This window comes from Lutjanus erythropterus, chromosome 13 (genome assembly GCF_056507025.1).
Source record: "Lutjanus erythropterus isolate fLutEry1 chromosome 13, fLutEry1.hap2, whole genome shotgun sequence".
Taxonomy (NCBI): domain Eukaryota; kingdom Metazoa; phylum Chordata; class Actinopteri; order Lutjaniformes; family Lutjanidae; genus Lutjanus; species Lutjanus erythropterus.
The window spans coordinates 12,460,973-12,481,434 of NC_139329.1; the positions used below are offsets into that span (position 1 = coordinate 12,460,973).

At 38.2% G+C, this 20,462-nt stretch overlaps 4 protein-coding genes and 1 long non-coding RNA gene across 12 annotated transcripts; 1 reads left to right on the forward strand and 4 right to left on the reverse strand.

The window, feature by feature from the left end:
- Nucleotides 1-723: 723 nt before the first annotated feature.
- On the reverse strand, nucleotides 724-5,185 carry LOC146316247 (uncharacterized). Of its 7 annotated transcripts, none has more exons than XM_084735087.1 (4): nucleotides 4,737-5,185; nucleotides 4,538-4,593; nucleotides 2,437-3,065; nucleotides 724-1,524 (listed from the first exon to the last, which is right to left on the reverse strand). In XM_084735087.1, the coding sequence occupies exons 3-4, from the start codon at nucleotides 2,965-2,967 to the stop codon at nucleotides 925-927; spliced, it is 1,131 nt and encodes a 376-aa protein (XP_084591213.1). In that variant the 5' UTR covers nucleotides 2,968-3,065; nucleotides 4,538-4,593; nucleotides 4,737-5,185; the 3' UTR covers nucleotides 724-924. The 7 variants fall into 7 exon arrangements, with proteins under 7 accessions (XP_084591213.1, XP_084591207.1, XP_084591210.1 ...); XM_084735081.1 differs by having other exon boundaries at nucleotides 724-1,527; XM_084735084.1 differs by having other exon boundaries at nucleotides 724-1,527; nucleotides 4,491-4,593.
- Nucleotides 5,186-5,883: 698 nt separating this feature from the next.
- Nucleotides 5,884-11,687, reverse strand: LOC146316248 (E3 ubiquitin/ISG15 ligase TRIM25-like). Its single transcript, XM_084734212.1, has 6 exons — nucleotides 10,706-11,687; nucleotides 10,516-10,611; nucleotides 8,315-8,560; nucleotides 8,040-8,193; nucleotides 7,395-7,460; nucleotides 5,884-7,314 (listed from the first exon to the last, which is right to left on the reverse strand). Exons 1-6 carry the CDS (start codon nucleotides 11,285-11,287, stop codon nucleotides 6,788-6,790), a joined length of 1,671 nt encoding a protein of 556 aa, XP_084590338.1. The 5' UTR covers nucleotides 11,288-11,687; the 3' UTR covers nucleotides 5,884-6,787.
- A 589-nt stretch (nucleotides 11,688-12,276) lies between these two features.
- LOC146316249 (E3 ubiquitin/ISG15 ligase TRIM25-like) lies at nucleotides 12,277-16,667 on the reverse strand. Its single transcript, XM_084734374.1, has 7 exons — nucleotides 15,970-16,667; nucleotides 15,651-15,746; nucleotides 14,639-14,872; nucleotides 14,402-14,558; nucleotides 14,218-14,297; nucleotides 14,092-14,108; nucleotides 12,277-13,534 (listed from the first exon to the last, which is right to left on the reverse strand). Exons 1-7 carry the CDS (start codon nucleotides 16,561-16,563, stop codon nucleotides 13,075-13,077), a joined length of 1,638 nt encoding a protein of 545 aa, XP_084590500.1. The 5' UTR covers nucleotides 16,564-16,667; the 3' UTR covers nucleotides 12,277-13,074.
- Nucleotides 16,668-17,594: 927 nt separating this feature from the next.
- On the forward strand, nucleotides 17,595-20,120 carry tmem17 (transmembrane protein 17). 2 transcript variants are annotated; one of them, XM_084734414.1, is made up of 5 exons: nucleotides 17,595-17,826; nucleotides 18,007-18,110; nucleotides 19,250-19,363; nucleotides 19,477-19,632; nucleotides 19,811-20,120. In XM_084734414.1, the coding sequence occupies exons 1-5, from the start codon at nucleotides 17,712-17,714 to the stop codon at nucleotides 19,886-19,888; spliced, it is 567 nt and encodes a 188-aa protein (XP_084590540.1). In that variant the 5' UTR covers nucleotides 17,595-17,711; the 3' UTR covers nucleotides 19,889-20,120. The 2 variants fall into 2 exon arrangements, with proteins under 2 accessions (XP_084590540.1, XP_084590541.1); XM_084734415.1 differs by having other exon boundaries at nucleotides 17,598-17,826; nucleotides 19,489-19,632.
- Nucleotides 20,121-20,127: 7 nt separating this feature from the next.
- On the reverse strand, nucleotides 20,128-20,434 carry LOC146316251 (uncharacterized). Its single transcript, XR_014771763.1, has 2 exons — nucleotides 20,210-20,434; nucleotides 20,128-20,158 (listed from the first exon to the last, which is right to left on the reverse strand). It is a non-coding gene; the product is annotated as an uncharacterized LOC146316251 (long non-coding RNA).
- Between the last annotated feature and the right edge of the window lie 28 nt (nucleotides 20,435-20,462).

The window sequence follows — 20,462 nt, forward strand, 5'->3', positions numbered from 1 at the left end:
TCTTCAGTCAAGGGTTTAGTTTCTCTACAGTCTTTCATAAAATAGAAACAGTAGATGACTGTTTTGGCAGATAAATACAACAACCAAAATATAGCAATACTTAAATTAACACTAAAGTACATGTCAGTTACTCACAACTTGAAAATCTGATGTAAGGATAAAGGCTAAATAGTTTGAGGGTAAAACTAATATTCGAGGTAAATTAATATTTTGTGAAAAAAGTTTTCTAAATTTTAAAACTGACTGCGGTGACTCATAATATTATGACTTTTTCTTGAAATTACAACATGTCTCTCATTGAATGAGTTATAGCTACAATTTCCTAAAAATATCTTTAGACCTTTTTTTTCTTGACATAACAGAGATTCTTCTCATTATTCTTTCTTCCCAAATTATTTTTTTCTTACAGCACTGCAACTTTTTTCTCACAGTGTTGCACAACTATGCTTTCAACATGTCAGAACTTTTTCATGAAAACATGAAAACATGACTTTTGTCTCCTCAGCAGTGGCTCTTGTGCTCGTCATAGTTTTCTCTTTAACAGGCAAAGTTTAAAAGGCGTTCTCCACTCTCCTCTCTGAGTAGCCATTACACTTTGTCATCTGGTCTAGTCCACCAGCCATGCACATTTGGCTCAGGTACAGTTACAGTTAAAGTTCATTTTTTCAGCACAGAGCTCTCGTGGAAATGGATTCAGGCCAGCACAACACAGTACAATCAGTATAAAGCACGTTTGCTCTTTGGAGATATTTATTTTATATAAAGTCTCAGTTTTTATCTGCAAATATGTGCAACTCTGAGTCTCTTAGTACAATCATTAAAATGTGGACAAAAATGGTGTGTGTAAAACCAATATATTGCTTTCGACCCACCAATTTCTATGGAAGGTTATGGAATTCACTTCCTTTAAAGTTGCACAGTTGGCTACCACAGCCAGCTGTCTAAATGCTGAACACAGTAACAGGACTGTTCCAATATGGCAGACAGCTCCCCATAGCTCTCCTCTCTCCACGTGGGGAGAAGCCTCTCATTGTTGAGGGCCTGAAGCTTCGGCGTCCCCTCCCTGAGGACGTGGTACAGGCATGGCCACCGGCTCTGGATCCTCAGCCTGGTCCTCCTGTCCAGAGTAATGCTGCGTACAGTCTTCTTGGCTTGAAGCTCCCGCAGGGCAGGAAGGTTCAGAGAGGAGAACACCAAGCCTCGGCTGGGCGACACGTCCAGGAACTCCAGAGACTGAGACTCCAGAGTGTACGAAATGCCCAGGTGCCTCATTGGCACCAGGATGTGTAAAGTCAGAGACTTCAGGTTAGGCAGGGATTTGGTGAGGGTCTGCAGAGTTGAGGGTGTTACTGCTTTGAAGACCCAGAAATATTTGAGCTCGAGGACTCTGAGCTGCTGGAACTGGGTGAGCAGCGACACGGAGACATCCGACCAGTCGAAGTTTAACCGCATCTTGGAGATACGCGGGCAGTTGTGGGTGAGTTTGGTCAGCAGCTCCTGGAAACTGGTCAACTGTGACAAACTCTGCTAAAAAAATCAAAGTGAAAAAGGTATTAAATTGCATTCTATGTGGTCTTAAAGCCTTCAATTGAACTTGGTGAACATATATAGTATGGAATGAAACGAATTTAAGTTACATGTCTCTTTTCTTAGGAATATCATAGATTTCATATTTATATGGGCTACTATATATCTATTGTGACATATTCTGAATCAACATAAATGTTAAAAATAAGGAGATTACAGATTTTAATATATTATAACTAAATCCTATAATAACATTTATGCCACAGAAATATTTGTGTGTATAATATGTGTGTCTATTTTTGATAGATCTTAAAATATATGACATAAATGTGTAGAAGGTACATCACATCTATATGCATATATGTGTAAGACATACATGACAGTATACGTTATACATGTTCACATGTTTTATCATACACTATGTCATAAAAGAGGAAACACACGTGCACAGGACTATGTATTGCCCTCATCACTGATGTCCTTGAAAACACATTTACAACTTTATCAGGCATAATCATCATTACAGCTGCAAATATCTTCATTAAACCTCTAAAAATATGAAGAGCAGCTTTCATAAAAACAATATATCAGTAACAATAACTACCACCTGAGTAATTATAAAATAGTAATGGTCACAATGTTAACATAATAAAAAACTTAACTGAATACACCATTGGTATTTTAATGCGAGCTGATAAACTAAAGCAACAGACATGCATTAGAACATGGTATAACTGTCAAAATAAAAAAAAAACACACTGGTTTCTGATCAGAGTGACTGCTGACTGAACAGATAAGGAACCAGGATTAATAAAGCCTGGCTGTTAGTCTGGTCTGGAGCAGGCTAGCTGCACAGACTAAAACTCTACTGTAACTTATGCACCACTGCACATCAAAGAAACAAGTTACCCGGTCCATCTTGGTGATGCTGTCCTGGTGTGAACTGGAGCTGGAGTGGATCCTGAGGTCCAGCGGCTCAAGAAGAGTAGATGTCCAGTTCAGGTCCAGGTTGCTGAGGTCTCTGCAGTGGACATTGTCCAGCAGGTGACTCAGAAGCTCGGCCCACTTGTTGCAGCGATCTCCAAGGTCAAAGCTGGCCCTCAGCGTGAGCAGGCTGGCTCTGCGGGAGATGAGGTGGTGGGTGTAATGGTGGACCCAGGATTTCCACCTCTCAAACTCACGGTTGGAAACAAACACCATTTCCTGTCCAAGGTGGAAGACACCGCGACGAGAATAGTCTGCCACCCGCCACAGCTTCCAGGAGCGGATAATACAGCTCCAGCTCAAGCACACCAAAGCACAGCTGCATTTATCCACGTCGTTCAGGTACGAAAAGATATGCAGCTGGCACTCCACCGGCAGCAACTTGAAAGGAAAGTAGTCATCCACTGTTTTCCGCCGGCTGCTTACAGGGACCAGGGGTCTTTTTTGTGATGGCATGATGGTAGACAAGGGAATAATATTGGTGGTCACTGGTGGAGGTCAGAATCTGGTCTTGTAGTCTGGCTCTGCCATAAATACCTTTGGTCTGTTGATGGCTGAAAGATAAATAAAGGAAACAGACAGAAAATAATTTTAGGGGTTGTCTGTTTTTGTCTCTTTTTTTGAAGCTGGTCAGGGTATCTAGCAGAAGAAAGTAACACCCACCAGGTCATCCGTTTTACAGAAGGCAATGCAATGTGCCTTAGGGCACTGAAGAAAAGAGTATATCATCAGAATTCACATTGAGTTTGGTCCACTTCTGGTTGAAGTGATAACCTGGATTATTTAAAGTCGGGTTGTATGAGGTATTTATCCATAGTCAGTGTATTGGCTACAGTAGACGCCGGTCAACAAGTACCCAGTAAGGGGATGCAGAGAGGAGTGCCAGCATGAAAATTAGGTAATATACTGCTGTGCACAGGGTCATCAACAAAACACACTTTAGCCACTTTAAGTAAACACAGTTCATATGTACACTAAATATGGAATATTTTCACAGCTTTACTTTGCCATCAGACAGTCTTTTCTGACAGGAAACCACCATTATATAAGCCAAATATCTCCAAACGAACCAGACTCTGTAGAAGAAATGACAATTTCACCTTGCAAAACATGTCAGTTTCTGGTATTCTGCTGCCTTCTGTTGGTTTATTTGGGCTGTTTTGTTTTAAAAGGACAGTTCAGCTTCAGTAACAACAATAAGAAATAAAGGCAGCAGTAGACCACCAACACCCGTGTTCTGTGAGGTAAAATGACTGATTTCACAGAGTTTGGTTGGTTGGAGAGATTTTTGGCTTATATAATGGCAGTTTCAAAACAAAAAATACTGACAGCAAAGTAAAGCAATGAAAATGTTCAAAATGTAGCATACGCTTCAAATCGATAATGATTTTTTTAGGTGTATCTTTTTTAAGTAGAAAAATATGTTATTGCAGACCCCATTCACAGCAGTTCACTGCATATCTGTGCTGGGACTCCTCTCTAGGGGGTGTCAACCAGCATCCATTGTAGGTAGAACACTGTGGATAACCATCTCATACAACCCAACATCAAATAATCTGAACTACCCCTTTAACGTTTGAGACTTTGGATCACAAAAACTGGAAAACCAAACAGCTAAAACAACGAGTTACTTGGCTGTATTTACAGTTCTTACATCATACTGAGAATTGAACTGTGGTTCAGATCGACCTCACAACTTTACTTCCGGTGTACAAATTGAACTTTGTGTTAAATGGTTCCTGTTCAAAGGTCTTCATCTCGGGTGCAAGATAACATACACTGAGTCTGGTGCTGTAGATGTAATATACTGCATGTGATCTCTTTAATTAGATTTCCCATTTAAATTCATGCACACATGACAGGGTGAGCGTCTTATTTGCTCTCTTGTTATTGATTATTAACATGAGGTTGACCGCCGAGCCAATTTAAACAGCGACTATAACACTGGTATTTAAAACATGTTGGGGGAAAAAGCTTACATGTAATGTGATACTGCTTGCACAGCCAGGAGTGGTGTCACTGTTACCTTTTGGTCGAACAGGCTGCCTTCTTTCCTCACTTTCAAAGCTAACTTGCTACATGCTAGCACAGAGGAGACAAAGGAGTGTAAAATTAAACATCATTACTGCGCACTGTTGAGTATTTCATGGAATTAACTTATTATCCGAAAGTATTAGTAACTGTGAGGCAGTTTATACAAATACAAAATTTAGAAAATAACCTACAATTTTCAGAAACTAGCCCGGGTAGTTAGCTGTCGAACAGCTGAGCTTTGTTGTTGTTTTTGTTGTGGCTCACTGGTGATGGCGTCATCAACGTGCGTTGGGCTGCACGTTTTGTAACGCGGCGTTGCACCGTCGGGCGGAGGTTAGTCTTTGTCAGGAGATGGTTGCGAAAAATAATTCTTCTTATCTTAATGCCTACAGAGGGCATTTAGCGAATTACGAAAAACATTACACCAAAAAGACGAAGACAACAGACATCAGCTGTGTGGGTGTTGGAGGATCTACAGCGGATGTGACGGAGTAAGAACAAGCCTCCACAAGAACAATTAAAAAAAAAAAGTTTTCGCTTATAACAGGTACTTTTGTGAATGAGAAATTAACTAGATTTATATTATAATGTTCGGTTTTATTTCCTCTGTCGTATTCCGTATCCTTTGCGCTGTACTTTACTTACATTTCATTTTTATACGGCGTGTAAGGGATGATCAATGAATTTCGGACATTAAGAAAAAAACTGTCAAGTTTTATTTTTCTTGACATGGTGACATTAAAATTCAACTATACTGAATACTGAATAAGTTCTGAAATTTAAATACAGTATGTTGAAATACAGTTTAACAGTAAATCAATCTAAAAGCGCAATCAATCATATGTGAGTAAATACTTTTGCTGCCCAATCGTTGTTTTTTTTGTTTTTTTTAACAAAATCACAATATGGTTCACAAATTCAAGCAGCATAAATCAAAACACTAAAGCAAAACAAAGTAAAATAATAACAAAAAATAATTATAGTAATAAAAAGTAAACAAATTAACTCCAAGGGGGATTCAATTAAAATATAATTTCAGTAACACATTTATGTATATAAAAATACCTAGAATACAAACATTATTACATAAAAATTCACATAATTAAGTCTGGAACACCAAACTTAACAATATCATCTTCAAAAACAGGTATAACATTCTTTGTAACAAACCACTTGTGTATTCTTTCAATAAATAAATATTACAATATTGTTGACTGGGAATTCATTTATTTTTCATAAATCATTATATAGTATGTCATTGTGAATATTGTCCAATATAGAAGCAATGTAAGGGCAAAATTATTTTAAATTATTAAAATAATTATACATTTTGATAAATTTGTACATCACAACTGCAAGTGTGTGTTCTTGTCATCCTCATGCTGTACATCTCTAATCTGGGAAACTGTGGGCTGAATTTTGTCCATGAAATATATGTAATCTTATTTTTACAATCATAATGTATTAACAGAATTTGTGCATATAACATATCGCTTAATGTGTGACCAAAACTCTGGACCACTATCTTAGGTGCAGGGGTTAAAAAATAAAACTGGGCACCAGCTGCATGCAGTGGGGCCGTACTTGCAAACCTTGAGACCTCAAAAATAGGGATGATTCCAAAACCAAAGTCGGGGGTGTATGGGGTTCCTCCTTCAGAAAACGCTGAGTTCACTGACTTTGTTTGCTGTATTCTGGTGGCATTTTAAGAATGGAAATAACTAAACAGTAAATATGAAGTTTGAAATGAGTGAATTATTTTGAGGAAGATTTGCAAGTCAAATTTAGAAAATAAAAATGTAAATAGTAGCGCATTAAATCAAATAAACAATAGACATTTCATTATAAAAGCATGGTCTTTTATTTTAGTCTGTTCTAGTCTGTCTCTGTTACAGCAAAGTCAGTCTGCTCGACTGATGATTTTGATATTTTATTTTATTTTTGAAAAGCTGAAAAAAGGTTTAAAAAGCAACATCTGAGGGGTGTAAAAAACAAAACATAACAAAAGAATTGTATTTCCCACTCTCTGATTCATGATCACAATCAATCAGTACAAAATAAACTCATACACGTTGCCTGTTAATTGCTGAATTGATCTATGCATACATTTCCCATCATTCACTTATACACACAAATGTGTGAAACTTTGCATATGTCAGTATTATTACTTGTGTGCTTTTTTAAATCCACAAATCATAAATGTCCCACAGCTAATATGTTTTAATGGAGTGTTTAAAGTGGCTTAGATGTTGCATATTTTCAGTGTTGAACCTAAATCAACAGAAAAACCAGGATAGAGAGGTTCAGTGAAGGTGGTCTGGATTTGGTGCAGCAGCGTAAATGTACCAGAAACATTATAGAAGCCCAGTGTTCCTTCTTCATAATCCAGGTGTATGCCTACTCTGCAGGAGTGAGGTGGGGGAATTCGGCCTTTGTGAAGACCGTTGTGCCAAAATGTGCAGCCGGACGGAGAGCAGGTTAATTTCCAGGACAGATTATTGTGACCAAAAGAACAATCTTTCCCTGAACCCTTTCTTTTAATGCCTTTGTACGACAGCGCCACATCAACAATGCCACCATCCCACTCCACCTCCCAGTAGTGGCTCTCCTTCAGGCCTGTTCGGCACAGAGCCTGGTGATAGTAGGTGAACCTTTCCGGGTGATCAGGGTGAGCCTGGTCCCTGCTGCCCCAGGATATCTCTTTGTTTCCATCAGACAAGCAAAGACATGCAGCTATTGTGTTGGGGTCCACCTCAACCACGTTGGAGTCTGCAGGGAAAGATGAAAGAAGTGTTTAAAGCTTCATATTTGTGCTGATATTTATGAAAAGTAAAATAACATTAGCTTACTCTTATATTTGGTCAAAAGGTATGTCCTTGAATTTTTTTCCGTATGAAGGCTTGGCATTTTTGACACTGTGATGAAAAGAAAAAAAAAATACAGCTCATTCAATCTGTACAGTAACAATGACAGGAAATATACTGACCAGACCAGAATAAGTACTATATAATAATTAATAATACGGTTTAGTATGGAAGCACATTCTGCCAATGTGATGAAATAAAGTAATTATAATGAGAAATAATAGAAGTAGTATTTGAAAATAATGAGTTATTATCAGAAAATAATGAGAAACTTTCTAAAAATATTGACGTTATCTCAAAACAATAAACCACTGTAAAAATAATTTAATTTAAATAATAATTAATAAAGAAATACTGTCAAAATACTGTCATGATAGAATATGTTAATATCTTAAAATAATGGAAGACTGTCAAAATAGTGAGTTGGAATCTCAAAATAATGAGAAATCTTCTCAAAATAAGGATTTAGTGTCTAAAAATATTGACTGAGAAAGTTTCCCATGTTTTTGACATATTAACTCATTGTTTTGAATAAATTTCTCATTATAAAGATTTACAGAATTCTTTTTTCGCATCATATTGGCAGAGATGGACTTTCACAGTTTAGAAATCCAAACTTGTCATACTTACACAAATTTTTTTCAGAATGACTCAATAATTCATTCTTTTCCTTGCTGCACATATTTTTCAGTTTATCTCTCTGTGCGGTGGAAAACTCTGTCAGCTCGTCAAAACTTTCACGTGAGCCTGTGAACACAGGGAGGTCACCCAGGGCCCGGAAACCCTGCATAACACAAACCAAACACGTTGCAGGACTAAAAACAAGCAAACGACATTTTAAATTTAGAGACAAAAATTTGATACATGATGGCGTACACTTTGAAAGACTCTGAACATGTCATCACCTGAACAAAATCAACAGGGTCATCTGTCAGTGAAAGCTGGTTGAGTCGATCCTCTCTCCTCTTCAGCTCAAGCACTTCACGCTGCAGAGGGCCGAGGCGACTGTTGGTCCAGTCCACTCCAGCTTTCTCTGCTTCTCCAACTCTCTCTCTCATCTCAGCGCGCTTCCTCTCCACAGAGCGGATGTATAAACGGATGTGTTCTGCACACAGTCGCTCGATGTCATCACATGCCTCCCATGCAGCATCCTTGTAGGAAACATGCAGATTTTGAGTTATAACATTTTTACAATACTAGTGGGCTGATTTACTGTTCCTTAAATTATTCTGCAACAGAACACTGATTTTTTTTTTAGAGGTTTATGTTCTGGCAATCATTACAACACGTGGAAAACACATGAAATTAAACTTTTTTTTAATACTCTGTAAGATCAGTGGTTCCAAACCTGATAAATCTGAGGGGTTGCAAGTTGATGAACAGTCTCAGGAATCAGAAATAATAAATATATTACAAAATTGGACAAAATTATATTCATTTTTTGACAGTATAAAAAACTTTTTTTCACATTCATGTTGATGTTACAACTGGCCACTCTAAGACCCGCCCCTTTTGCATCCCCAGTCAACTTTCTCCTGTCTTGTTTCCTGTCGGCTACTTAGATGTGCTATGTGCTCGATAAGAAAGACAAATTCTGAAGATGGTAACAAGATGGGCCACGCTGTCTGTTGTGGAATTTGCCTCACTTGCTCTGAGAATGTTCCCTGAGTCTCTTTTTCCCAAGGTCATAGCTTATCTGATGGATATGGTGAGTTAGAGCAAAGAGGTGCATAGATTCATGTTTTTCACTTATGTCCAATAGAATTTGTGCATGCATGTAGATAGACACATTAGATCCATACAAGGTAATGAGTGAGATTCCAGGGCATGTCAAGAGATAATTAAATACCTTCACATGAGAAGTAACCTTGAGAATTGGGTTGGCAGTCACAATATTCTCTGTGTATTGTTAATCTGAATTCTCCTCGATCGAGCTTCATTAAATACTACTGTGTATCATCAGTCATCTAGGACTCCCGAACTCTTCTTCAGTGTCTGAGTGAACCATTCTGCAGAATTTTCACTACACTGTCTATATGGTAAATATTCAGATGCTAAGTGTAGCTTAGCATTGAGGCTTAAAGGCCTTTACACTACAACAGTGATATTAACAGTGACATGTATAAATGGCATGAAACTGTAAATATTTTCCATATGCCTGACTACTCACAACAAGCATTGACATAATTTTGTGAATTAAGTATTGGTTGGTCAGAGGTGTGGCACAATTGTCACTCAGCAAAATTCTGTTGTTGATGTAAAAGCTTGCACTGAATACATACACGTCCAAAAATATTTATTAATGTGCAAATATAAAAAAAAAACAACAACACAAAAATAACAACCAAAACATTTTGTGAAAAGGCCTTTACCCAGGTGTCTCCATTGGTTGCTTTGCAACTTCACAGTGACATCTAAGCTTCAGGAAGTCAGTATGACCAATCAAAATGTGCCATTTTTACTCTTGGGTTTAAGAAGTTAGCTTTTAGAGGTTCAGGTAGGTGGATTTGTCTACCTTTGAACAGAACCAGCCTATCTGTTTCCCTCTGATCCTAGTTTTCATGCTAAGCTAAGCTAATGGGTTGCTGGTTGTAGCTTCATATTTAACAGAGGGACATGAGAGTGATATTAATCTTATTATCTAATGTTTGATAAGTGCATGAATAAGCAAACTTTCCAAAATGTCAGGCTATTTCTTTAAGGTTTGTTTTGTGGTTTAAGAGTTCACAAGATCTAAACATCTACAATTGTCCTGCTGGTGTCTGTATTCAGTCCGTATGTGCAAGCCTCACAAATTGCCTTGGCTAAATGCATAATAAACATGAAGCAGTCATTTACATTGTCACAGGTTCAGTGTGTCTGAGGCGCAGTGTTTGTTCAGCATTGTGCTGTCTGACTGCTTATAATCACTTTGTGCTAGAGGTGAAATTCCTCTGCCGAAAACAAGTGTTGCTCAACAGTTTATAAATGCACCCATTTCCAGGACATTTTTCTGTTCCTGGTAACTGCAGTTAGCCTAAACTAGACAATTTGATTCTCATTTAAAAAAAAATAAGTAATTGATTTATAGAAGGAAATAATACGTATGTTTGTGGATGACACTCACTCTTATAGAGTCTGCTTCCTGCCTCAGCCTCGCCATCTTCCTCTCTGAATTCACCACTCTGTCTGCTATTTCCACTTTAGTCTGCTCCAGTTGTCTCTGTTGAAACACAAATCCAGGAGCTTTTCAGAACCTCAGTGACACTGAAAAGGCAAGCAACAAAAGACTCCAGTGTAGGGCTGGACTGAAATACCTGCACTTCACACTTTTCTACTGAAGCCGCCACAGTGTTGTGGCCTTTGTGTTCATCCATCAAACACATCAGGCATATGAACTGTTGGTCAGTGCGGCAGTAAATCTCCAGGAGTTTGTCGTGACGGCCACAGATGCTTTCTCTGATCTTCGCAGAGGCCTGAATCAGTTGGTGTTTTTTCAGCGGCGGCACTTCAAAGTGAGGCTTCAGGTGAGTCTCACAGTAAGAGGCCAAACACACGAGACAGAACATGGAAGCTTTTCTTTTCTTCCCTGTGCATGCGTCACACTGCACATCACCAGGTGCAGCGCAGGTGTCGCCATCAGCAGCAGCGCCTTGACTGGTTTTCCTCTTGTGTTCCTCCAACAGATCAGCCAGAAGTGTGTTCCTCTTCAGAACAGGCCTGGGGTAGACGGTCTGCCTGCACTGAGGGCAGCTGTACGCTCTTCTGCCGTTATTATTTCTATCCCAGAAGGTGTTAATGCATTTCATACAGTAACTGTGCCCACAGGCGATTGTCACTGGATCCTCCAGTAACTGTAAACAGATCGAGCAGTCGAACAGGTTCTGACTGTAAGCCATTTTCTCCCTCTCAGAGTGAGCGATGGAGTTACTTTCAGTTTTTCTGAAGGAGGAGTGGCTTGTTGGCAGTTTTTTTCTCAGTGGCACAGATATTTGCTGCACTGTCTGTGTGAGTGAGTGTCAGAGATAACCCATCAACAGTGTTAAACATTAACTGTCACTGAAAATTTCAGATTCTACTTGAGTCAAAGTAAGTTCATGTAATCACACATTGGAATGCTTGCTTTAAATACTTGCAGCTCATTGTTTGTTTCAAACAGCCTTGTTCACACATTTGTCACTCTCACTTTGACATACAAGTCCTCATTTTAATATATTTATACAGGACTAGTAATAGTATTAGCACAGTTTTGTATTTAATTGACCCAATTCCACTTTTAAATTTCTTTCTTGTCTTATTTTATTTCTATTTGATTAGTGCTAGTATTTCAAGTAGTACTCTGCTGCTGTGGTGACCTGTTTTCTCATCCTACACATTTCACTGAACTGTTGAACCTGTGTTACATGACTAATAAAACCCAACTTGAACACTCCTCGCTCTTGTGGACTTGACCAGTTCTGGAAACCAATAAAGTTAACAACTACCAGCTGCTAAGGAGCCAGAAATTTCCCTCAGGTATTGGTAGAGACCCATATGGTGCGAACAGGAAAATGAATTTGTCATGTGGCCAGAAACATGAATTCAAATTAATTCTAATTTTGCTTTTTATCTGCTGGATGTGTAAATGGGCAATTGCTGCAAACACATTGACAATGTTAGTTACATGAAACAAGCAAACTAAAAGCTATTCCAGCCCAGAATAGAAATTCAAAAGGAGGTCATGGCGGCTGCAGTGTTCATGTCACAGAGGCCAGAATTTCAACTCAACATGTTTCCTTGATCTCTGATGACATATCAGGGTCATTTTATGATTAATTACAATAAATATTTACAGGTTTCTCCTTGAATATTTTCAATGTGGGCAATATAAGAACAAGATGAAACACACTGATATTTGAAGATTTTATTAACATCAGTAAACACATGACTAAGCTTGCAGAGTCTGACTTCTATTCGTTAACTAAGTCTATTTGTAACTTTGACAGTCAATGAATGAAAATGCTGGGTGTTGTGGGATTTGCCTCACTTGCTCTGAGGATGTTCCTTGAGTGTCTCTTTTTCCCAAGGTCATAGCTTATCTAGCAAAAAAAAAACTTTCTTCACACTTTATAGCAGGGCACAATATGTGAGCAAGGCTGATGGATATGGTGAGTTAGAGCAAAGAGGTGCATGGCTTGTTTTTCACTTACGTCCAATAGAATTTGTGCACGCATATAGATAGACACATATTAGGTCCATACAAGGTAATGAGCGAGATTCCAGGGCATGTCAAGAGATAATTAAATACCTTCACACGAGAAGTAACCTTGAGAATTGGGTTGGCAGTCACAATATTCTCTGTGTATTGTTAATCTGAATTCTCCTCGATCGAGCTTCATTAAATACTCCTGTGTAAGTCATCTGGGACTCCTGAACTCTCTCTTCAGTGTCTGAGTGAACCATTCTGCAGAATTTCCACTACACTGGGTTTACAGTAGAATTGATTCATTACAGGAAAACCACATCTTTGCCATCATTATCAGCCTTTTACTTGTGTACAATGAACATGTCAAAGAATATTAGTAGTAAGTGTTATGTGAAATGGTCAATAGACCTTATTTTTGGAGCGACCCTTGTGTTTAAGGCATACTCAAGAAAGAGAATAATACAGGTGGTTAATTCACGCCACCTTAACAGTGGATGCCGCTTACTTTGGTGACAGTATCCTAACCGAGGCCCCTCTGGAGACCATGAACCCAGGGTACAGAGCCTGGGAGAATGTGGTCTGAACTCTGTGAAGAAGCATCATTTGACCAGAATCAGACACGCTGTAGAAGGACAGGCTCCCTGCCTTGTGGTTCAGATACACTCCTATGGTAGAGGAGCTGGGTGTGGGTATTTTGGTTTTGATTCCATCATGCCAAAAGGTGCAACCAGAATTGGAAAGGGAAATGCACCAGGACTGGGGTGTGTATCCAAAGCCACTTTCTCCCAGCTCTGCCCCTTTATAGCACACAGCGACCTCAACCCTTGGCCCCTGCCATTCAACCTCCCAGTAACAAACTCCGGATAAACCTTCGGTACACAACACCTGATCATACTCCGTAAATCTCTCTGGGCGGTATGGATACTTCTGGGCTTTTTTAATCCAGGTTACTCTGCTGTTTCTCAGTTAGTATTATTCAATATGACAAGTGAAGTATGTTCACCATATTCACAAGTTATTAAGTTATTGTCCTTTCATGCTACACTCAGGGTGAGAGGTTTCAATGCTGTTAACAAAAGGTTAGTATTGTACTGCTGTGTAAGGTTGCAAGTTCTGAGACTGAAAAGACAATAGATAGGCTAGTTAAAATCCCGAGGGACATATTTCATTGTAAAAAAAAAACCCCTGAGCTAGACAACTGCTAACATTAGCATTCAACCACTTCTTGGATGGTGTTACATGATACAACAGGAAAGATATAAATTAATTATTCTATTGATACTTAAGAATTACTTAACACTTTTCCTATTGTATCATGTATTTCTACTAAATGGTTATGTTAGGGAGGAAATGGTGAAATGCTAACATTAGCGATTGTCTGACACTAACTAAAGGGTTATCAAAATATGTTGTTTTAACTTGAAACCTGGTCCCATGTCCCCCCTCAGTTGCTGATCAATCAGGAAGCAGTGACATGATAAATGATTTCAGATTTTGTATGTTAATATGACTTACAACCTGGAACTCAGCAGCAGCTTATGATATTATCCTTTTGATAACATTTGAGCTTCCCATGCTGAGTGTGATGTCAGGGGAGAATGGCCTTTGTGTGAATATTGTGAACTGGAAGACATGCACTGTGACTGATTCAAAGATATTAAAGTTAAATAATGACTCACAGAAAGAGAACTCCTGTCTTGACTTAGGATCAGGATCAGCTTGAACTAAAAACAGCAAACATGACAGAGAAAAGTTTGGCCACTTATACAATATCACACAATTACAGTGCATGGATATACAATATTTTAATAAAAAGATATTTTCTTACGCTCTTCAGATAATTCTGCAATGGCTTTGGTCATGTTTTCCATTTTGTCTCTCAAATTAGAAATGGCCTTTGTCACAAAATCAAAAGGTACGTGCAGATGGATGCTGACATCAGACGACACTTCAGGTTCTGGACAGTCAAAAATGGACCGGCAGCACTAGAAACATAAAAAGAGAAACACAGCATGAACTACAGCCCTATTCACTAAATCATCTTCGTATTTGTCTGCCTGTGTACCTGCAGGAAATGAATGTGATCCTCAGTGAGTGACAGCTGCTTCAGTTCATCCTCCCCTTTTCTCAGCTCAGAGATCTCCTTCTCCAGCTGATCTGTGAGGGCCTCAGCTCGGCCCACCGCAGCCTTCTGCTGAACTCTGATCAGCTCATTCACAGCACAACGCCTTTTATCCGCTATCAGGACAACTTCAGCATAGGCTTTTTCATTCTCATCAACTGCTGCATCCCCAGAACACTGATGGCAGACAAAGGGAAGGACCAAGAAAGGGATACTGGACACATTAAATGCATTTAAGACAGCTAAGAAAAAGAAGGGAAGGTAGTAACACTTGTTTAAGCATCGCCAACTCACTGATTGTTAGTGCCACATCTTTCTATTTTAGTACACAGTATGCACACTTGACTAATACAAATAAAAATCATTTAGATTTTTTGTACATTCATTATCCTAATTATCCTAATTGGTTCCAGCAATTTTCAAACGAAGAGACATCTGTAATTTGTTCAAGGCAATGGTACCTTTCTTGCTAGTTGCATCCAGCTTCAGGAAAAACACAGGATATGTCGCATATGTCAGAGAGAGAGGAAGAAGGAAGCACACAAGACTAAATCTAACGTGAATAAAATCAGAATATTATCTCAAGATTTATGCCTGAATCGTGTCACATTGTTTTAATGTGAGAAAAACCTCTAGTGGCAGAATTTACACACTAAATGTCAAAAATGTTGTGTGTCATGTAAACCCATTCAACCTACAATACAATAAACGCTAGTCAAAAACTAATTTTGATGAAAAAAAAAATCTCACTTTAAATCTTGGAAAAAAATTGTTTTGGTTGTAAAATCCACATCTGTCACAGAGACATGCCATTTCCATGTAAGCTTAAAGAAGGAAATAGGAGTGTATGATGTTGATGAAATCACCTCAGCTCTTTTCAGATTGGTTAAACCAACAGTGATAAAACTAACCCAGTGTTATCACACTCCCCGGTCTCCCCTACAAGACAACTTACCTGCAGTTCTTTCACTTTCTGTCTCAGCTGCCGCAGCTGCTTCTCCTTCTCTTGTATTCCCTGCTGGTATCTTTGCTTCCTCTTTCCAAATTGTTTCTGAAAATAAATCATATTGTTCACCTCTTTGTTCACTGTTGAACTGGGTGAAGATTGTAAAAAATAAGTGTCACAATTCTCTATATATGTATATTTACAGACAGTATAATGTATCTTCCTAAAGCTTGCTGTTTTTGGTAGCCTAAAAAATATAATCTTGAACTAATTCAAAATTTAATCCACAATGATTTTTGTAACTGTGGCCAAAAGTTAACATTCTTACTTGTTTTTCTTTTCTCTCTGCTGCAGCTGAGACAGTGTCATGGCCTTTGTGCTCATCCATCACACAAAGCAGGCAAATGCACTGACCATCATTGCGACAGTAGACTTCGAGCAGCTTGTCATGCTTGGAGCAGATCTTCTCTTGTATGGAGGCACAGACATCCACCAGCTTGTGCCTTTTGAAAGCAGCAGACTGGTAGTGGGGCTGCAAGTGAGTAGCACAGTAGTTAGCCAGACACCCCAGGCAAAACTTGACAGCTTTCAGCTTCCTCACAGTGCAGAAATCACACTCCACATCTCCAGGGTCGACTGCATCCTTCTCAGGAGCTCGGATGGCTTGTCCTGCTGCCCCTGACATTTTCCCTGCCAGGTCAGCCAGCACTGTGTTCTTGTTCAACACAGGTCTGGGGGTGAAAGTGTGTCTGCACTGGGGACAGCTGTAAAGACCTCTGCGATCCTCCTGGTCCCAGTAGCCATTTACACAGTCCATACAGTAGCTGTGGCCACAGTTAAGAGTCACAGGGCTCTTCAGTATATCCAAGCATATTGAGCAGGACAAAGAATCTGTTTCTTTCCAGCTCTGTGCCATCTTCATCACAGCACTCTAACTTTCATTTTCTATTAAACCGAAACTGGCTGCTAAATGGGAGGTGCTTAATCTCTTTCTGAGCTTTCTGTAATATTTAACCCAGAAAACTCTCTAAATGCAAGGTTAATGTTATTTCACAAGTAAATCTGAAAGAACTGCTAACAGGCTAATAGACCTTTGTAAAAAATGTTTTACATATTCTGTCTCTGGGAGCGCAACTCTCCCTTCCCCCATTTACCACTGTGGTATGACCCAAAAATAAAAGAAAGAAGTAAATAAAAAACATTGTGCCATATTCAACCACTTTAAGATGAGGAGACAACTTAGGAAATGAAGGAACCAACAGAGGAACCGATATATGAAAGCTATTAGGTTCCAAATAAGTTTTAAAAAGTGACTTTTAAAACGATTAATTGCTTTTATCCCTGGAACATTGATGTGGACTGCTCATTTTGACAGCTGATTCCGCAAGATTTATATAATTTATACTGGTTTTGTCCCCATTCTTCTATTTTTTGGCAAGAGTGACATCTTTTAATGACTTCTCAAACCCCATTTTTATTCACTTGTTTTTATGTGATGTTGTTTTTTTTAAATATATTTTTATAGTTCTAATTATTCGTGTTGAATTTCTTCCTTAAAAAATATTTTATTGTTCTTCTTTCACCAGTCTGTCTTCTCTTTGCTACGTTCTTGTGTCTTTTGCTTTGTTTAATTTGACCGTAATTTTGTTGTTTGCCTCCTTGGTATCGTATTACTGTTTTGTCCGTCAAAGCACATAGTAAGCTGTTTTCAAACTATATAAGTGACGTTACTATTTCCCAATATATTGATTGTGAATTTCCCTCTCCTATCAAAATGTATTGTAAGTATTTTTTATTACTCTTCTTCCAAACGCAAATCAATACTATATTATTAATTTTATTCTATTTCTTGCGAAACACCATATTCATAAACGTTCCTATCGTAAATAATATTTTTTTAAGAGCCCAAGAAGAAGAAACGTTCCAAACGCGATTTCAGCTTAACGCGAGATTTCTTTAGTATCCAAGGAAACGACGGCAGTGTACGGTCGGTCCCTGTGCAGTGAGGAAGAAGAGGCGATGTGTTTCTCTTCTGGTGATGTTCGTGTTTAGCAGAGAGCATTTTACACGATGGAGCTGCCGGAGACGATCAGAAAACGTCTAGAAGACTTTTCTCGGAATGTTTTATTTGACCAGAGTCGGACCCAGCCTTTCATGAAAGAGAATGACACGTTTTTGCCACACGGTAAACTCTGAATGCAACTAACATTATGGGCGAATTAGCAATGTTGTTAACTGAGCTAACGAGCAAGAGGAACTGTTGGATGGAGACATGTTTGTCTCAAGCATAGTTAAACGATAGCCGTCGCTGAAAATATGTTGTTTACCCAGCCATGTATGTTATGACGTTGTTTTTTCTCTTCAGACAAGCGGGTTCTGTCCAGTCTCCACCTCCAGATGTCTCTGTACTTTAACATGTGGTTCTTCCCCTTGTGGTGGATTAGTGAAACTGTCATGCTGCAGCTCAAGGTGAGACAACAAAGAAAAAGTGTGATAGGAGATGAGCAAGCTGGGCTAATGTGAAATGCTATAAATCATACACACTTAAAATATCAGTGTAAAACAGTGTATACCGTGGATTCCAGAAAGGAAACCAAATTCCCAAACTAAATTTAAGACAGATTTGTCCTTCAACAGATATTCTACAAAATTACTGCCACAAAAAACAACTTAATATGTTTAGCACTGAACATCCATCAGTATATAGATTATACAATGAGGAAGAAGAAGTCCTGATGTATTTGGTTTTCTTTTGTCCATATGTTTCTGGACCAACACCCAGAAGTCCACTTGACATTTGCTTTATATTTACACCTCTTAACATTAAATTGGAGGTTCTGGATAAAGACTGCTCCCAGATAATAAATACTATTGTTCAATTTGGTCAAATATTTATATATCAAGCTTAATCAAGAACTAATGTGAACGCTCTCTTTAAAAATATGTTGAGAAGGCAGTTTCTTTTGGAAAAATATTACCTACAAACCATTAGAAACTATAACAGCATAATATGAAATGAGAAAAATGTGTTGTAGCTGTCACATTTATATTTCAGTTTCTAACTGTACTGGAACTATAAATCAATTATTTTAATTACTGAGGTGATCCTCTAATTTTTGTTTATCATTTTCCCCCTTTATTTGTTTCTTGTTTTATATAATTGTTGGCATTTTTTGGAGCTATATCATAATGTCCTAATTGTCGTGAGTGCTATGTGTATTATTTGCCTGTATTCATTAAGCTTTTGTGAATCTGCTCTTTTATTTGAAGAAGAGTCATTTCACCATATTTTAAAATATGTATGACTTGAGGAGTAATCTTCACATGCAAAACATAGTACTAGCAGGGAGAAAAGTATCTGTGATATTTCTAATGTTTAAGTAAGCAGCAAGATGTTCAAATGATCCTGAAAGGCTGATATGTGTGATAAATTAGTCTGAACTATAGTTGGTCAGGTATTTATTTCTTAATGGCATTCTTTTTAATTGTCAGATTTAGACCTAGGAACAAGTCACAATATTCCATGCCATAAAAGCCCATTTGAATGAATCACTTTAATTTAAATTCAGCTCATTAAACTACTTTGTTGTAATTGTCATTTCCACCAGTATCCTGCTCTGCCAGACTACTACAAGTTCATCCTCGTCACTGTTCTCATCCTAATGACTCTGATCGAGGCCATTAGACTCTTTCTTGGCTATGCTGGGAACCTGCAAGAAAAGGTGGTAGATCACTCACGCAAATGGTATCACTCATGTGTCATGTCATCACTCGCACAATTTGCGTACACAAAAACATGAAGGCAGAAATTGTAATTCCTGTAATGTAATGTAAGTGTTTGTGGAAGGTCCCGGAGTTGGCTGGATTTTGGCTCCTGAGCATCCTGCTGCAGCTTCCTCTCATCCTGTTTCAGCTGTTCAATGAAGCTATTCTCATACAGCCCCTGGAGAGAGGTGTTCACATAGTCCTCGCCATATTCATACTTACACAGGTACAATTACATTTCTTTTAAATACTGACTGTTAGTGTTAGTTTTATCATTCCCAATCTGAGCACAGTATACTTAAATATATGTTACAATGTATATGTTCTCTAGATTTCATCATTTGGTGATTGTCATTGATTTAATTTAAATGTTTTTATTTACTGATCTCTCCTGAATGATCCAGGCCCTCTCTGGTTTTGTGGCGCTCCGGGACATGGTCAGACACACAGAAAGCCAATTTCATCTCCGACAGTTTGACTAAATTCTGAAGCTCTGAAGTCCCTACCGCATCTTGATACACCAGGATATTTTCTTACTTCATACCTCACAGACTCAACAAAAATTGTGTCACTTTTTCTATTTTATAGTGCATGGGATATTTCCTCCCCAGTTATTAAAGAGAAAAATGTTTTAACATATATATTTTTTGTATTTTATTCACATTATATTCCATGGGGTTGCATTGTTGTTTATGTATTGTTTCAATAAATAAAAAAAAAATTGTAACACTCAGCCTGTATTTTATTGACAGCTTTCAGCTTCCTCGCAGTGCAGAATTCACACTCCACATCTCCAGGACCGCCTACTATTATTTTATTATGCAGCTGATGTAACACGTCATAGACATTGTCTGTCTACTGTCTGTGTCTACTCTGAGACCCAAGCATAAAGATTTCTCATCAGTAAATCTTGCTAATTTCAACACTCTGTGGTAAATAGATAAGAAACATCATAAACATTATGCAAGATTAACTTTTTTAGAGTTTATAATAATTTTATCAAAATTTAAAGAGTACATACTGTATAATCAGGCATCAATGTTGTCATTTGTCATA

Coding starts and splice junctions, on each gene's coding strand:
- LOC146316247 (XM_084735085.1), bottom strand. CDS start 2,967: ATGCCATCACAAAAAAGACCCCTGGTCCCTGTAAGCAGCCGGCGGAAA. Junction 1,528..2,436: donor GCATCACCAAGATGGACCGG/GTAACTTGTTTC, acceptor TGATTTTTTTAG/CAGAGTTTGTCACAGTTGAC.
- LOC146316248 (XM_084734212.1), bottom strand. CDS start 11,287: ATGGCTTACAGTCAGAACCTGTTCGACTGCTCGATCTGTTTACAGTTA. Junction 10,612..10,705: donor TAGAAAAGTGTGAAGTGCAG/GTATTTCAGTCC, acceptor GTGTTTCAACAG/AGACAACTGGAGCAGACTAA. Junction 7,315..7,394: donor CCTTTTGACCAAATATAAGA/GTAAGCTAATGT, acceptor CTTTCCCTGCAG/ACTCCAACGTGGTTGAGGTG.
- tmem17 (XM_084734414.1), top strand. CDS start 17,712: ATGGAGCTGCCGGAGACGATCAGAAAACGTCTAGAAGACTTTTCTCGG. Junction 19,364..19,476: donor CTGGGAACCTGCAAGAAAAG/GTGGTAGATCAC, acceptor ATGTAATGTAAG/TGTTTGTGGAAGGTCCCGGA. Junction 19,633..19,810: donor CCATATTCATACTTACACAG/GTACAATTACAT, acceptor TGAATGATCCAG/GCCCTCTCTGGTTTTGTGGC.
- LOC146316249 (XM_084734374.1), bottom strand. CDS start 16,563: ATGAAGATGGCACAGAGCTGGAAAGAAACAGATTCTTTGTCCTGCTCA. Junction 15,747..15,969: donor CAGAGAGAAAAGAAAAACAA/GTAAGAATGTTA, acceptor ATTTATTTTCAG/AAACAATTTGGAAAGAGGAA. Junction 14,559..14,638: donor ATCACATTCATTTCCTGCAG/GTACACAGGCAG, acceptor TTATGTTTCTAG/TGCTGCCGGTCCATTTTTGA.